Source organism: Anomaloglossus baeobatrachus, chromosome 8, assembly GCF_048569485.1.
Source record: "Anomaloglossus baeobatrachus isolate aAnoBae1 chromosome 8, aAnoBae1.hap1, whole genome shotgun sequence".
NCBI classification, from domain to species: Eukaryota; Metazoa; Chordata; class Amphibia; order Anura; family Aromobatidae; genus Anomaloglossus; species Anomaloglossus baeobatrachus.
The window spans coordinates 216,824,114-216,838,251 of record NC_134360.1 but is presented as its reverse complement, the minus strand read 5'-3'; the positions used below and the strand labels follow the sequence as shown (position 1 = coordinate 216,838,251).

The 14,138-nt window shown below is 54.8% G+C and overlaps 2 protein-coding genes across 3 annotated transcripts in view; both read left to right on the top strand.

Annotated features, from left to right (window-relative positions):
* TSPAN1 (tetraspanin 1) overlaps window positions 1–14,138 on the top strand; it is a 245,767-nt gene that overhangs the window by 61,478 nt on the left and 170,151 nt on the right. The gene's annotated exons all lie outside the window — the stretch shown is intronic.
* Window positions 1–14,138, top strand: part of MAST2 (microtubule associated serine/threonine kinase 2) — a 48,777-nt gene that overhangs the window by 16,262 nt on the left and 18,377 nt on the right. Inside the window, exons 3-16 of the mRNA XM_075320188.1 lie at window positions 268–359; window positions 7,559–7,634; window positions 7,972–8,050; window positions 8,775–8,929; window positions 9,213–9,288; window positions 9,365–9,574; window positions 11,074–11,175; window positions 11,747–11,879; window positions 12,058–12,125; window positions 12,191–12,279; window positions 12,368–12,576; window positions 12,672–12,810; window positions 13,053–13,185; window positions 13,879–14,044. Of these exons, the coding sequence (XP_075176303.1) occupies window positions 268–359; window positions 7,559–7,634; window positions 7,972–8,050; window positions 8,775–8,929; window positions 9,213–9,288; window positions 9,365–9,574; window positions 11,074–11,175; window positions 11,747–11,879; window positions 12,058–12,125; window positions 12,191–12,279; window positions 12,368–12,576; window positions 12,672–12,810; window positions 13,053–13,185; window positions 13,879–14,044 (1,727 nt within the window). The remainder of the gene's footprint in view (window positions 1–267; window positions 360–7,558; window positions 7,635–7,971; window positions 8,051–8,774; window positions 8,930–9,212; window positions 9,289–9,364; window positions 9,575–11,073; window positions 11,176–11,746; window positions 11,880–12,057; window positions 12,126–12,190; window positions 12,280–12,367; window positions 12,577–12,671; window positions 12,811–13,052; window positions 13,186–13,878; window positions 14,045–14,138) is intronic.

The following is a 14,138-nucleotide window of genomic DNA, read 5'->3' as shown; positions in this document are numbered from 1 at the left end:
TTTTATACTGATTCCAACTCCTCAAAAATGAACACCGACTCTGACTCCACAGCACTGGTTTTATCAGCAGGAGATTATCATTATATAGGACTAGTTGTTTCCTGCCATGCCATGTTTCCTGCCATGCAGTGGTCCATAATGATGAGCTCATTATAGTGCTCCCCCCACCACTGATTAGCATTTTTCTGCCTATGCACAGAGCATATACACATATGTATGTTGGTGTTGCAATACTCTGTGGTAATTGTGGTTTTGTTTCCTCCTCAGCTGCCGTACCAGTAATCGCAAGAGTCTGATTGTGGCTTCCAGCACGTCCCCTACACTACCGCGGCCGCAGTCTCCACTCCATGGACATACAGGTATGTCCCCGGCTGGGATGTGCCTACTGCAGAATGGTTGCTTCTGGGATGAGGGGGGGGTTGTGTGACATCTGGGGGTGTGTGACATCTGGGGGAGAGGGAGGGTAGTGATGTCCCTGCTAAAGTTAAACAAAAAAAACCCCAAAAAGAATAATGTAAGCACAGCTCACCTAGGTCGTGATTAAGGGCCAATTCTGTGTTAGACCTGAAATGCGTAGACCCTTGTCTACACGCTGAGATTTTCTTCGGCGCTCTATTGGGAGACCCAGACGATTGGGTGTATAGCACTGCCTCCGGAGGCCACACAAAGCAATTACACTAAAAAGTGTAAGGCCCCTCCCCTTCTGGCTATACACCCCCAGTGGGATCACTGGCTCACCAGTTTTCTGCTTTGTGCGAAGGAGGTCAGACATCCACGCATAGCTCCACTGTTTGTAGTCAGCAGTAGCTGCTGGCTATATCGGATGGAAGAAAAGAGGGCCCATATGGGGCCCCCAGCATGCTCCCTTCTCACCCGCGGTGGTGCTTGTAAGGTTGAGGTACCTATTGCTGGTACAGAGGCTGGAGCCCACATGCTGTTTTCCTTCCACATCCCCTGGAGGGCTCTGTGGAAGTGGGATCTTGCCGGCCCCCAAGCCCTGGGGCCGGGCTCCATCCACAGACCCAGAGAACCTGCTGGATTTGGAGCGGGAGTGCCGTTCAGGGACAAGGCCCTGCAACTTTCAGGTACTCTGTGTCCCCGGCAGGCACGGACACTCTCAAGGCTTGCTGAGCGTTATAGTGCGCCGGGGACAGTAGCGCTGTGCGCTGGGGTTAGGTCACTGCAGCTTTGCTGAGTGACGTTACAGGTTGGGAACTACTGCGCCGACCGCTCCTGGAGCGGCGGCGCAGCTGCGACTTGTGGTGCGCCGGGGACTTTGCGCCGACCGCGCTTTTACGGCGGCGGCGCTTCTAACTTTAGCCCCCGGCTTCTGCGGCCTAGCGCCGCTTCGTTCCCGCCCCCACCCTGTCAATCAGGGTAGGGGAGAGACGCTGCTCAATAGGCAGCGCCGAGGGCTGGAGCTTTATTTACATGCTCCAGCCCTCTCACTAGGCACAGTGGGAAGCAGGCTTCCCGCTCTTCGTCTGTATACGCCCAGGGCCCGCCCCCCCTCTCCACAAGGACGCCGGCAGCCATTACACATGCGGTCTGGCTGGGGAAAGGCAGCAGGCTCTGGGAGACCCAGACTAAAGGGATTTCGGCGCCCACACACCCGCTCATAAGCGGGCGGTAAGCAGCACTTTAGTGCTGGCCCCACTAGTGCCTCAGTGTTATATTAGTGTACTTTTTTCTTGGTACCATATATATATATATATATATAGTTGCACTGTAAGGTCGCTTCTTGGCTAGACACCCTGTACTGCTCTGAGGAGACGACAACATGTCATCCGCAAAACGCAAGGGTGCCAAGGCACAGGCTGTGTACACTGTTTGTACTGCATGTGGGGCTGATCTACCGGCAGGCTCCAATGACTCACATTGTGTGCAATGTTCAGTCCCAGTGGCACTTCGTCAGCCAGAGCCTAATGTGGTGGTAGCCCAGGCAGAGACGCCTGTGAACCCTGCCCCGGTGACGGGGACAGACTTTGCAGTTTTTGCTGATAAAATGTCTGTGACTATGACAAAAATCCTGGAGACCTTGCAGTCCAGGCCAGTTACTCAGACCATGGACACTGCTGTGTCTATGCTCTCCGGTCCCCCTCAGTTGGAACTAATCCGTGCTCCAAGGGGGTCTCAAGCATCACAGGCTGAAGTCTCTGACTCAGATGACAGTCCCAGGCAGCCTAAGCGAGCTCGCTGGGAAAGACCCTCCACGTCATCACACTGCTCAGGGTCTCAACGAGAAGAGTCTCTCTGTGATGAGACTGAGGACGGTGATCAGGATTCTAATCCTGAGGCCCCTCTCAATCTGGATGCCCCTGATGGTGACGCCATGGTTAATGACCTTATATCGGCAATTAATAGACTGTTGGATATTTCTCCCCCAGCCCCTTCTGCAGAGGAGGCAGCTGCACAGCAGGAGAAGTTCCATTTCCTGTATCCCAAGCGTAAATTAAGTGCTTTTTTGGACCACTCTGACTTCAGAGAATCGATCCAGAAACACGACGCTCATCCAGACAAGCGTTTCTCTAAACGTTCTAAGGATACCTGTTATCCTTTTCCCTCTGAGGTGGCCAAACGCTGGACCCAGTGTCCAAAGGTGGATCCCCCAATTTCCAAGCTTGCGGCTAGATCCATAGTCGCAGTAGAGGATGGCGCTTCACTTAAAGATGCCAACGACAGACAGATGGACCTTTGGTTGAAATCTGTCTACGAAGCTATCGGCGCGTCGTTTGCTCCAGCATTCGTGGCCGTGTGGGCACTCCAAGCTATTTCAGCTGGTTTAGCACAGGTGGATGCTATCATACATCCAGCAGTACCGCAGGTGGCGTCCCTAACTTCGCAAATGTCTGCGTTTGCGACCTATGCTATCAATGCTGTCCTAGAATCTACGAGCCGTACCGCTATGGCGTCCGCCAATTCCGTGGTTTTGCGCAGAGCCTTGTGGTTAAAGGACTGGAAAGCAGATGCTGGTTCCAAAAAATGCTTAACCAGCTTGCCATTATCTAGAGACAGACTGTTTGGTGAGCCATTGGCTGAAATCATAAAACAGTCCAAGGGTAAGGACTCTTCCTTACCACAGCCCAGAGCAAGTAAACCTCAACAGAAAAAGTGGCAGTCGAGGTTTCGGTCCTTTCGAGGCTCGGGCAAGGCCCAATTCTCCTCGTCCAAAAGGACTCAGAAAGAACAAGGGAGCTCAGATTCCTGGCGGGCTCACTCACGCCCCAGGAAAGCAAATGGAGGAACCGCTTCCAAAGCGGCTACCTCATGACTTTCGGCCTCCTCCCTCCGCATCCTCGGTCGGTGGCAGGCTCTCCCGCTTTTGCGACATTTGGCTGTCACAGGTCAAAGACCGGTGGGTAACAGACATTTTGTCTCGCGGGTACAGAATAGAGTTCAGTTCTCGACCTCCACTTCGGTTCTTCAGAACCTCCCCACACCCCAACCGAGCAGATGCCCTGCTGCAGGCGGTGGACTCTCTAAGAGCAGAAGGAGTCGTGATCCCTGTCCCCCCTCAGAAACGGGGGCGAGGATTTTACTCCAATCTCTTTGTGGTTCCAAAGAAGGACGGCTCCTTCCGTCCTGTTCTGGACCTAAAACTGCTCAACAAGCATGTGAACGCCAGGCGGTTCCGGATGGAATCCCTCCGCTCAGTCATTGCCTCAATGTCTCAAGGAGATTTCCTAGCATCAATAGACATCAAAGATGCTTATCTCCACGTGCCGATTGCTACAGAGCACCAACGCTTTCTACGCTTCGTGATAGGAGACGACCATCTTCAGTTCGTAGCTCTGCCATTTGGTCTGGCGACAGCCCCTCGGGTGTTCACCAAGATCATGGCGGCAGTGGTAGCAGTCTTGCACTCTCACGGACACTCTGTGATCCCTTACTTGGACGATCTACTGGTCAAGGCACCCTCTCAAGAGGCATGCCAACTCAGCCTGAATGTTGCACTGGAGACTCTCCAGGCGTTCGGGTGGATCATCAACTTCCCAAAGTCAAATCTGTCACCGACCCAATCACTAACGTATCTTGGCATGGAGTTTCATACTCTCTCAGCGATAGTGAAGCTTCCGCTGGACAAGCAGCGGTCTCTACAGACTGGGGTGCAGGCTCTCCTTCAAAGTCAGTCGCACTCCTTAAGACGCCTCATGCACTTCCTCGGGAAGATGGTGGCGGCAATAGAGGCGGTTCCGTTTGCGCAGTTTCATCTGCGTCCACTTCAATGGGACATTCTCCGCCAATGGGACGGGAAGTCAACATCCCTGGACAGGAAAGTCTCCCTTTCCCAGACGGCCAAGGACTCTCTGCAGTGGTGGCTCCTTTCCACCTCATTATCACAGGGAAGATCCTTCCTACCACCGTCCTGGGCGGTGGTCACGACAGACGCGAGTCTGTCAGGGTGGGGAGCAGTGTTTCTCCACCACAGGGCTCAGGGTACGTGGACTCAGCAGGAGTCCACCCTTCAGATCAATGTTCTGGAAATCAGAGCAGTGTATCTTGCCCTACTAGCCTTCCAACAGTGGCTGGAAGGGAAGCAGATCCGAATTCAATCGGACAACTCCACAGCGGTGGCATACATCAATCACCAAGGGGGGACACGCAGTCGGCAAGCCTTCCAGGAAGTCCGGCGGATTATGATGTGGGTGGAAGCCACGGCCTCCACCATATCCGCGGTTCACATCCCCGGCGTAGAAAACTGGGAGGCAGACTTCCTCAGTCGCCAGGGCATGGACGCAGGGGAATGGTCCCTTCACCCGGACGTGTTTCAGGAAATCTGTCACCGATGGGGAAGGCCGGACGTCGACCTAATGGCGTCCCGGCACAACAACAAGGTCCCAACCTTCATGGCACGGTCTCGCGATCAAAGAGCTCTAGCAGCAGACGCCCTAGTGCAAGATTGGTCGCAGTTCCGGCTCCCTTATGTGTTTCCACCTCTGGCACTCTTGCCCAGAGTGCTACGCAAGATCAGATCCGACTGCAGCCGCGTCATACTCGTCGCTCCAGACTGGCCGAGGAGGGCGTGGTATCCGGATCTGTGGCATCTCACGGTCGGCCATCCGTGGGCACTACCAGACCGACCAGACTTACTGTCCCAAGGGCCTTTTTTCCATCGGAATTCTGCGGCCCTGAACCTGACTGTGTGGCCATTGAGTCCTGGATCCTAGCGTCTTCAGGCTTATCCCAAGGGGTCGTTGCCACCATGAGACAGGCTAGGAAGCCCACGTCTGCTAAGATCTACCACAGAACGTGGAGGATATTCTTATCCTGGTGCTCTGCTCAGGGAGTGTCTCCCTGGCCATTTGCATTGCCTACCTTTCTTTCTTTCCTGCAATCTGGGTTAGAAAAAGGTTTGTCGCTCGGCTCCCTTAAAGGACAAGTCTCGGCGCTATCCGTCTTTTTTCAGAAGCGTCTAGCACGACTTTCTAAGGTGCGCACGTTCCTACAGGGGGTTTGCCATATCGTTCCCCCGTACAAACGGCCGTTAGATCCATGGGATCTGAACAGGGTACTAGTTGCCCTCCAGAAGCCGCCCTTCGAGCCTCTGAGGGAGGTTTCACTTTCTAGACTATCACAGAAAGTGGCTTTTCTGGTAGCGATCACATCTCTTCGGAGAGTGTCTGAGCTGGCAGCGCTGTCTTCCAAGGCTCCCTTCCTGGTCTTCCACCAGGACAAGGTAGTGCTGCGCCCCATTCAGGAGTTTCTCCCGAAGGTGGTATCCTCTTTTCATCTTAATCAGGATATCTCTTTGCCTTCGTTTTGTCCTCATGCAGTTCATCGGTATGAGAAGGACTTACATTTGTTAGATCTGGTGAGAGCACTCAGAATCTACATTTCCCGCACGGCGCCCCTGCGCCGTTCGGATGCACTCTTTGTCCTTGTCGCTGGTAAGCGCAAAGGCTCGCAGGCTTCTAAGGCTACCCTGGCTCGATGGATCAAAGAACCAATTCTTGAAGCCTACCGTTCTGCTGGGCTTCCGGTTCCATCAGGGCTGAAGGCCCATTCTACCAGAGCCGTGGGTGCGTCCTGGGCATTACGACACCAGGCTACGGCTCAACAGGTGTGCCAGGCAGCTACCTGGTCGAGTCTGCACACTTTCACCAAACATTATCAGGTGCATACCTATGCTTCGGCGGACGCCAGCCTAGGTAGAAGAGTCCTGCAGGCGGCAGTTGCCTCCCCGTAGGGGAGGGCTGTCTTGCAGCTCTAACATGAGGTATTTCTTTACCCACCCAGGGACAGCTTTTGGACGTCCCAATCGTCTGGGTCTCCCAATAGAGCGCCGAAGAAGAAGGGAATTTTGTTACTTACCGTAAATTCCTTTTCTTCTAGCTCTTATTGGGAGACCCAGCACCCCGCCCTGTTGTCCTTCGGGATTTTTGGTTTGTTTGCGGGTACACATGTTGTTCATGTTGAACGGTTTTCAGTTCTCCGATGTTACTTCGGAGTGAATTTGTTTAAACCAGTTATTGGCTTTCCTCCTTCTTGCTTTTGCACTAAAACTGGTGAGCCAGTGATCCCACTGGGGGTGTATAGCCAGAAGGGGAGGGGCCTTACACTTTTTAGTGTAATGCTTTGTGTGGCCTCCGGAGGCAGTGCTATACACCCAATCGTCTGGGTCTCCCAATAAGAGCTAGAAGAAAAGGAATTTACGGTAAGTAACAAAATTCCCTTCTTTATCCACTGTATGTTTTTGGGGGTTTTTTTTTATGGATTTTTCACAATAAAGCTTCAGAGTTTTTCCAAGATGGTTGCTGGCTTTTTCTACTTCTCTTGTTCAAAAAATAAACAAACCTGGATCCGCTCTGACCAGAATCTGGAGATTGAAAATGTTGGTGGATGGGATAGGGGAGGTAGGAGGCGGTGTCATGGCGGCACACTCCTTCCGGGTCATGCTTTCCCTTCCGGAGCCGACAATTCAATAGTTGCTGCTTTGCCCGCCCACCGGTGCGTGTAATTGGTTGCAGTTAGATGCGCCCCCACCCAGAGAGACGAGTGCTTCTGGGGTGGGGGGGATAGGAGAGAAACGAGTGCTTCTGGGGGAAATAGAGAAACTACTGCTTCGGGGGGGGGGGGGGGTGATAGGAGAGAAACAAGTGCTTCTGGGGGGGTAGTGAGAAACGGGCGCTGCTTGGGGGGTGATAGGAGAGAAACGAGTGCTGCTGGGATTGGGGGGGATAGGAGCGAACCGAATGCCTGGGGCATGGGGGTGGGATAGAAGAGAAATGAGTGCTGCCAGGTTGTGGGGGGGACAAGAGGGAAACGAGTGCTGGTGGGGGGTAGGAGAAAAATGAGTGCTGCCAGGGGATGGGGTGGTTTCAATTAGTGCTGCCGGTGCGGGGGATACGAGAGAAATGAGTGCTATGAGTGCTGACAGGGGAGGGAGGAAAATGGGTACTGCCTGGTGCCGGGGGGGTGGTATCGTTCGCAATGAGTGCTGCTGGGGTGGTGTTAAGGAGTTCTGCTGCTGGGGGGGGGGATGTGCAGGGCTCTCTGGGGAAGGAGGCAATAGGTGTCTCTGAAGGTAATTAGTGCTGCTGTTGTTCTGTCTCCACAGGCAGTAGCCCCCTGGACAGCCCTCGAAACTTCTCCCCTAATGCTGCTGCGCACTTCTCCTTCGTGCCTGTGCGGAGGTGAGTGCCATCTGCGGTGTCGCTGTGCTGAGGACCCGTCGGACTGTTGGGTTTTCATTACTTTATGTGATGTGAATAGTTATGACTGAGGAGGAAGAAAAGCAAATATTCCAGGGTCTTTAAAGGGTTAAACTAACAACGTTTGTGTCGCCCCCTTGGGATCAGCAGCCGCACTTCAGGTTAACCCCCGATCGTCTCTCCATATACTACATTATGATGTGAGCTGCTGGTGATGACGGCGGAGGGGATGACAATGACTGAGCGGACGATGACTATGACAGTGCTTTCTTCCTGAGGGCAGCAACCCCTGTGGTAACAGTCACCTCCTTTGTTTTAGGACGGACGGGCGACGCTGGTCTCTGGCATCACTGCCGTCTTCTGGATATGGAACCAACACTCCCAGTTCAACAGTCTCTGTAAGTGTGAGCTGACTTCCCCAACTGGCGGCGCCTGCCCCCTTCCCCCCACCCAACTGGCGCTGTCTGCCCCCTCCCTGCCCCTTCTCCTCATCGTGTCTGCATCCAACCCCGCCCCCATGCTAGCGGCATCTGTTGTGCCCCTCCCCTCGCCCCTCACAGCGTCTGTTGCGCAAATCCCCCCCCCTTCCCTAGCGACTTCTGCTGCGCCACTCCCCCTTTTGTGACATCTGTGTCCTTCACCAGACCCACAAGATTTTTGCCTTTTGCGCCCCTCTTGCCCCTTCGTTTTGTATACCGCACCCCTCACATGTAGTTGTGGCCACATTCTGTTGTACGGAGGAGTGCTGTGAACGGATGGTTCAGCACAGACTCCATGCGCTCCCTGCCCCTCTACCCCTCCCCCCATCTGCAGTACAGCCATCATACTGTGGCTGCACCTGTCCGCTGGTGGTGGGCTCCTCTCTGGCCACGGTACGTAGGGGATTGTGCATGGCTTGGATTTCTGACTCCAGTAGAACTTGCAGCAGAGCTGCTGAGTCGGGCTGTGCGCTGAGGGAAATGTCCATGGTACCAGCAGGCGGCCATCCTCGCGGGGTCCCCTGGTGGTCTCCTCGCGGGGTCCCCTGGTGGTCTCCTCGCGGGGTCCCCTGGTGGTCTCCTCGCGGGGTCCCCTGGTGGTCTCCTCCGCGCTCACACACTTGTGTTTTATTTCTGTCCCCAGTCGTCCTGCTCATCTCAGGAGAAGCTGCACCAGCTGCCATTTCAGCCAACTGCGGACGAGCTGCACTTCCTGACCAAGCATTTCAGCACAGAGAACATCACCGATGAAGAAGGGCGCCAGTCCCCAGCCATACGACCCCGCTCCCGAAGCCTCAGGTGAGTCTCTGTGCCCCCTCCAGCCCCTTCACAATGTCGACTTTAAGATGAGGATGATCGGAGTGAGCTGCTCAATACAGAGGCAAGGCCTCTATATCCACCCGGGCCGATCATGGTGGGGGGCGCTGAGACGGGCCTCTCTATCCTCCTGGGTATATCATGGTGGAAGGCGCAGAGGATGGGCATGCCCCGCCTCCGCTTCCCTTGCGCCCTTGCCATCTCAGTTTCCCGCGCGCCCTTGCCATCTCCGCTTCCCATACATTAATCCTGCTTGTTTCCTCAGCCCCGGCCGTTACTCGGTCTCCTGGGATGGAGAAGTCGTGATGATGAACCATGTGTACAAGGAGCGGTTCCCCAAGGTGAGGCTTTCTCGTCCTCTTTTTGGCGGTCGCTGGTCTTCTGCCGCTGTCACTTCTCTTCTTTCGTCTCCTTCAGGCCACGGCTCAGATGGAAGAGCGGCTGTCTGAGTTCATCTCCAGCAATGCCCCCGAGGACGTCCTGCCGCTGGGCGATGGGGTCCTCAGCTTCATTCATCACCAGGTGATGGAGCTGGCCCGCGACTGCCTGGGCAAATCCCGCCACGGCCTCATCACCTCCCGCTACTTCTACGAGCTGCAGGAAAACCTGGAGAGGCTGCTGCAGGACGTGAGTGTCCGCAGATGTCCTACCTATCCACCAGTCTAATGATCTGACACCTCTGCAGCACAGTGTTTGTTACAATGTATCAGTCTGCCAGCCTGAATACATTAGTGGGAGATTGTTCCGACTAGATACAAGTGATGTCTGAAGTGTTAAGCAGAGATTGTAATTCTGAGGACTGGTCATGGCAGCGGGGGGTCTGTGTGATTGACAGGATAAGGAGGAGCGTGGGGTCCATGTGTGCTTGGTGGAGATGTTGGAGGAATTCACACCATTGCTGACTATTGCATGGAAATCTTGTGGCACTAGGTCCATATGTGGCCTTCCACCAGTATCAAGAATCTGACCTGAGCTGGGGCGCTGGCCGTGCAGCCCCACTGGACTCGGGCGCTAGCCGTGCGGCCCCCGGGCGTCTGGGTTTTATAGTTTTAGGGTTTTGGTTTGTGAGATCAGCAGAGATTAAAACTTCTTGTTCAGACGGGGAAAGCTGCTGTAATGCCCTCACCTCAGTTATTCCACCTGCTGACCGCACACCGACTCTGCACTGTGATGACAATCAGTGCTGATCCAGGAAAGACAGTGTCGGCAGGTGGGTTAGTTAGGTGACTTAAGTTCCCCGTTCACATTAGATGGCCGCTGGTCGAGCGGCGGCTCTGTATGTGCTGCTTTGCTTTCTATGAGAATGCTATCGCCAGATGGTCGGTGGCATCTTATCGGAAGAACATAAGAATCGGCAGTGCGAATTCGGACACTCCGGGTCCTAGTTTTCCCCAACAATCTGTTGTCCTGGGCCCCATACATATTAGTTGTTGGCAGATTGTAGGGGGGCCTCAGGGCTGGCGCTGGTCATCTTGGCACAGTACTATTATTGGCCTCAGCGCTGGTGCTGGTCATCTTGGCACAGTACTGGTATCGGCCTTAGGACTGGCACTGGGCATCCTAATTTTCTGTCATTGTTGTTCCGTCTGGTGATGGGTGAGTGGCGGCATTATTCACCCCTGGTGGCAGGTGCTCCTGACAGCTGCTCTGCATTAAGGGTTAATTATCGTATGGCATCAGCGATGCTAAGTAATCAATGACCATGAAAAGTGATGGTGGAATTGTAGCCAGAGAGTTGATGTTATTGTATGTTAATGTAAGACGCCGCGACGTCCCGCCAGGCCGAGCAGCGAGTGCAGAAGTAAAGCCCCACAATGGATGTGCGCCCCTCTGCAATTGACCCATCATCGGGGCGTCTGAGCAGAGGGCCAGTATCTTCATTGTGAGAATTGTCATCCGGCTCTGGGTGTAGGGTCGGCAGGGGAGGGCCGGGGAACGGCAGGGGAGGGCCGAAGACGGCGAAGGGGGTGAGGGTACAATATTTTTCGGGTTCTGGGGGGGGTTTTAACTTTTAGTGGAATTGCCATTCAAGCAATTTAGTGCCTGAGGAGCAGAAACCCGCTGGTTGGGGGCTCCGGACCCCCCCTCCTGTACATTGACCTCTACCTCCTTTTCATATTTCGCAGGCACACGAGCGCTCGGAGAGTTCAGAGGTCGCCTTCGTGACACAATTAGTGAGGAAGCTGATGATCGTCATTGCCCGGCCGGCGCGTCTCCTGGAGTGTTTGGTAAGGGCACATCAGTATTCGTGTATCTGAGGGCAGCGGGGGGCAGGAGAAGGGCGTGGAGCATGTGGGTCCTCAGTGGGGGCAAAAGACGGGCACAGCTTGTGAGGGGCCTCGACGGGTGTATCCTAAGTGGTCCTCATCACTGGTGGAGGTCTCCTCGTTGCTGGTGGGGGTATCCTCGCGGCTGGTGGGGGTGGCGTCTCTTGCAAGGTTCTCATCTCTGGTGGGGGTGGCGTCTCCTGAGGGGTCTTCATCTCTGGTGGGGGTCTCCTCGTGGCTGGTGTGAGTGGCGTCTCTTGCAGGGTTCTCATCAATGGTGGGGGTTCTCTTCTCTGGTGGAAGGGGGGGGTCTCCTTGCGGCTGGTGGGGGTTTGGTCTCCTGGGGGGGCCCTCATTTCTGGTGGGGGTTTCCTCGCGCCTGGTAGGGGTGGTCCTCATCTCTGAGGGGTCTCCTCGTGGTGGTGCTTGGTCTCCGCCCAGACATGAACGCTGATTCGCTTGGCCTCCACCCAGATGTCAACGCGGCGGTGCTCAGCCTCCACCCAGACGTCATCATTTATCTCATTAACAGGAATTTGACCCGGAGGAGTTTTACCATCTGCTTGAAGCTGCAGAGGGTCAGGCTAAGGAAGGCGAGGGCATAAAGTCTGACATCCCCCGCTACATCATCAGTCAACTGGGGCTCAACAGGGATCCCCTGGAGGGTGAGTGAGACCCCGCCCCCATCTACACACGGCCACCTCCCCCGCCCCCATCTACACCCGTCTACCTTCTTCCCCCCCCCCCCATCTACACACCGGCCCCCCTGTTACATTAACTCTTTGTGAACCATGATTGGGTGCCAGTGTTCTTGGTGATGACATGGACGCTCTGTGTTTCTAGAAATGGCCCAGCTGAGCAGCTACAGTAGCAGTTGTACAGACCCCTCGGGGACGGACGACATTGTGGAGGTAGGCGCTCGTCCCACTCGCTTCCCCTTTTTAGGCCTGCCCGGTAATGGCTTCTGTATTTCTAGGGTTGCGGCGCTCCTGTACTGCAGACCAAGAAGACGCCCTCAGAAGAAGAGTTTGAGAACATAAAACTGATCAGTAATGGAGCCTACGGGTAAGTGTCTGAGCTGTCATGGATGGAACCACACTGCGAGGTGTCACCTTATGGCCCATGTGTGAGCTCTGTAACATGTCTCCTCCAGGGCCGTGTACTTGGTGCGGCACAAGGAAACGCGGCAGAGGTTTGCAATGAAGAAGATCAATAAGCAGAACCTAATGCTGCGGAACCAAATCCAGCAGGCGTTTGTGGAGCGAGACATCCTGACCTTTGCTGAGAACCCCTTCGTGGTCTGTATGTTCTGCTCATTTGAGACCAAGCGCCACCTGTGTATGGTCATGGAATACGTGGAAGGTGGGTCTCCCATGTCTGTCTCCCACTGTGTGCCCTGATGTCACCACTCTCGGACCTTGACAAATAGGTGCTAAGTTCAGACTTCTGTCTCTCAGGAGGTGACTGCGCCACTCTCCTGAAGAATATCGGAGCTCTACCTGTGGACATGGCAAGGATGTACTTTGCGGAAACTGTCCTGGCTTTGGAATATCTGCACAACTATGGGATTGTCCACCGGGACCTGAAGCCGGACAAGTACGTCCCTAAGGTTGTGGTGTTCAGAATGTGTGAGGCCAGCACCGATCTCCAGCCATATGGGCCTGTTCAGAGATAAATGGTCATAGACTAGAGTCTGTGCAGGATCTGCTGCCAGCCCCGACATCTCCTGCTCGTGCTCCACATGTCTGGCTGCCACTTACCTCTCTCCTTCACTAGGCCAGCATGTGGGCAGGACATCTGGGAAGAGCCCCACCTAATGTCTGATTTCTTCCCTGCAGCCTCCTCATCACCTCCATGGGTCATATCAAGCTGACAGATTTCGGTCTCTCCAAGATTGGGCTGATGAGTCTGACGACCAATCTGTATGAGGGTCACATTGAGAGAGACACGCGGGAGTTCCTGGACAAGCAGGTGAATGAGCATGCGGGTCCAGCGCTGCCGCTCTACTGGTGACCTGGGCTTTGTTGATGGGCAGCAGAAGTGACCTCACAATTGCAGAGCAGGTGACTGCTGCAGTCAATCACTGGGCTCTGCAGCTTGTGCTATCTATATAAATTTTGCTTCTGAGCCCCAGTGGTTGGCTGCAGTGGTCACATGTTCTGGTGTCACTGGTTCAGCTTGTTAAAAAAGAGCAGGGAAGTGACAGAGGCAGGCGTGCACCCCAGATACGAGGAAACAGGGCAGTGAAAGAGGCAGCCGTGCACCCCAGGGACTAGGAAGCAGGGCAGTGACAGAGGCAGCCGTGCACCCCAGAGACGAGGAAGCAGGGCAGTGACAGATGCAGCTGTGCACCCAGGGGACGAGTAAGCAGAGAAGTGACAGCGGCAGCTGTTCATCCCGGGGACAAGGAAACAGGGCAGTGACAGAGGCAGGCATGCACCCCGGGGACGAGGTAGCAGGGCAGTGACAGAGGCAGGCGTGCCCGTGGAAATGCCGACTGTGTAAGAAAGTATTTGCAGAAATGAACGGTTTCCTCCGACCCTGCACCCCACTGTGCAGACCCTCGGGTCTTTGCGATCCCTCATTTGTCCTATGGTTAAGATCATCCAGTTGGGCAAATGCCCCTTTTAAGTTTTCGACTAAAATTGTGTCCCTTTCCCCCAGGTGTGCGGTACCCCAGAGTATATAGCCCCTGAGGTCATCCTGAGACAAGGCTATGGGAAGCCTGTGGATTGGTGGGCCATGGGGGTGATCGTCTACGAGTTCCTAGTGGGCTGCGTCCCCTTCTTTGGAGACACCCCGGAGGAGCTGTTTGGGCAGGTGATCAGCGGTGAGTGCTGCAGATGTGTGATGGCTACGCCCGGTATTTCATCCTGACATAGTGACTAGTGCACGTGGCCGCTCGGCGTCGCTGCGGGGGCACT